Source organism: Cebus imitator, unplaced genomic scaffold (genome assembly GCF_001604975.1).
Source record: "Cebus imitator isolate Cc_AM_T3 unplaced genomic scaffold, Cebus_imitator-1.0 Scaffold65, whole genome shotgun sequence".
NCBI classification, from domain to species: Eukaryota; Metazoa; Chordata; class Mammalia; order Primates; family Cebidae; genus Cebus; species Cebus imitator.
The window spans coordinates 4,409,153-4,411,657 of NW_016107380.1; the positions used below are offsets into that span (position 1 = coordinate 4,409,153).

At 36.7% G+C, this 2,505-nt stretch overlaps 1 protein-coding gene across 2 annotated transcripts in view; it reads left to right on the forward strand.

Annotated features, from left to right (window-relative positions):
• Positions 1-761: 761 nt before the first annotated feature.
• The window catches only part of TXLNB (taxilin beta), a 53,770-nt gene continuing 52,026 nt past the window's right edge, over positions 762-2,505 (forward strand). The window contains exon 1 of one of the 2 annotated variants that reach the window (XM_017530413.2): positions 762-927. In XM_017530413.2, the coding sequence (XP_017385902.1) occupies positions 792-927 (136 nt within the window). In that variant the 5' untranslated portion in view covers positions 762-791. Of the gene's footprint in view, positions 928-1,766; positions 1,899-2,505 lie in introns of those variants that run through there. The other variant, XM_017530414.2, reaches the window with a different exon arrangement.

A 2,505-nucleotide genomic window follows, 5' to 3' on the forward strand; every position in this document is an offset into this window, starting at 1 on the left:
TTCTTTGGATTTTGGAGGCAGAATAGATCAGTGATTATGGGGTTAAATATATATTTATGTATAAGTATATAAATGTATTTATATTTATGTGTAAGTATATAATTTTATATTTATGTATATCTTTATAAATATAAGTATATAAACACCCTTATTAAAAAATTTTATTTCAAAAAAATTCTCCTTATCTACCCTGACAAATTTAAATATTTTCATCATAAGCTTAAAAAGTTGGAAAGGACGCATTTCCTAGTGAATTACAAATATTATCCTTTCAAAAATAAACTGTTACGTAATTCTTTTACTGTTAAAAAATAAAAAATAAAATAAAAATAAAATAAAATAAAATGGTTCCACCACCTCCCTGTTCGTATGCCATTGTTTTTCTTTTTCCATGATTCCTATAAGAAACCTGACACTAATTAAGCTAGCGCAAGAAGAAGCGGGAAAAAAAAAAGATGATGAATCATCCACCACTCTGGAGATAAACCAAGAAGTAAGAAAAACTGATCTCTACCCAAAAGGATAACGGTGAAAGATTGCATTCGCAAAGGGGGTGATATACTCAGAGCTTAAATTTCCAAAAAGACGAACAAAACACGGAGAGTCGGATGAGATCTACCAGCTGCTTCTCTCTGCTAAGACGGTTCCCCTGGCGACAGCTAGGGAAGCTTGGGTGTATTTTCCCCTTGCTGTGTCATACGATGTGCCTTTCCCTACCCCCACCTCCTCCAGACTGCTGCCTCCATCAGTGCCTGTGGCGTGCGTGTGTTTGTGTGTGTGCGTGCGCGTGTATGTGTGTGTATTGGGTTTCTCTCTCCCTTGTAAGAACACCACCAGCCCGCCCCTCCTGCTGTTGCTGCAGCTCTGACTTGCTTTTTCCTGCCTCTTTCCTCTCCTCTCTCTTCTTGCTTAGCTCCTTGCCTTCTGGTAAGTATGACAAACACTCCCCCAAGCCCTGTGAGAAGAAGTAGTGTGCGGTTTGTGGTGTTCGGAACTTGCAACTTTGAGATTGCCAGTGAACTGTTGGAGAACTTTTCATTGTTGTATTTACAAATAAAGTGTGTTCCTCAGGGAGGGATGTGTCTGTGATAGTCATCTGGAATGGCCAACACAAGTGAAAAGTTCTCTCCCTGGGGAGGGGAAAATAAGGCAATTAAGTTTCTTTAAGATAAAAAATAGAAATATTTTCTTTGCTACATAATATAAAATGGATGATTTAAAAGTAACAAAGTTCTTTGACTTTGTTGATTTGTTTTCCCCCTCTTGTGAACTTGTCTTGAGGCTACTTTTAGAAATTGAGTTGTCCTGGGGTTTATAATGAAGATTCTGTTTTAAAGTAAATGTGGAACAGGACTTTAAAGTATAGCCATGGAATTAAGAATTAAAAACATTAATGACTGTGGCATGTGATAAAGAATAAATCAAATACAAACAACCACTTGGATTTACTCTAACCAAAGTAAACTCCTATGGACAGTCTACTTTCAATTAATTATTTTGAAGTTCGTTTACTTGAGATTTTATTTCTTCCTAAGGTGGTCTCCCCAACATTAAAACCCACGTGCGGATTTAAGCCAGTACATGTTTACTGTTTTCAATTTGATTGAAAAATTATTCTCTTGATTTTCAAGGATGAAGTGCTAAATGCCATGACTCATTTTAGAATAGCTTAAAATAACTTCTGGCTGGACAGCAGGTGCCATGTGTCTTTCTCTGAGTTTGGGGTCGGGGCGGGGGATAAGTTATATATAGATAAGCGCAATCAACAAGTAGAGGTCAGGGTGAGAAAATCCCAGCGATGAAGATAATGAAACTGTGTGCTGCCCTATTTGATAATCGAGTTGGTGAATTCAAATCAGTGAAAGAAAAAAGTACTTCCTCCAAGTTATGAGTGCTTGGTGAGCATCACAAGTCGGTGGCAACGTCTCTATGTTGAGTTTTCTGTTCTTGTTGGTGTCTGAGCATCTGATTGACATCTACTGCCCCGAGAACAGGAAAAGGAAGCTGTGCAGTTTGTAGAACAGTATGTTTTTGTTTTCACTTTCATGTTACCACAACAGCAAAACCTGCGAGTTATGAGGATCTTGCCATATTTTTATGTTGCTAATTGGCAGCATCACTGCTAAATATTATTTACAAATAAAATGCACCACAACTTAAAGGGCTAAACCGAATCTATGGCAACCCTAGAAGTCATAATAGTCAGAAACCCTGGAATCTCTGACTCATTTCCATCTCTAGCCCTTTCCTAAGAGCCCTTATTATTGCTGAATTATTTCTCCAGTTGGTTTCCTCCTTGTTTATGAAACATTGCTACTTCTTAAAAATTATTAAGTTTTCCTAGAGCTTCCTGACTTAGAAGAGAAAATTGTAATCTACTTTTTCTTTTAAAAAGTTGGTTTATGTATTGCAATAAAAGAGTATTATAGAAATTTAAGGAATTGTTGGTATAAGCATCACCATGTTTCTTTTCTTTCTCTCTTTTTCTTTCTTCTTCTTCTTCTT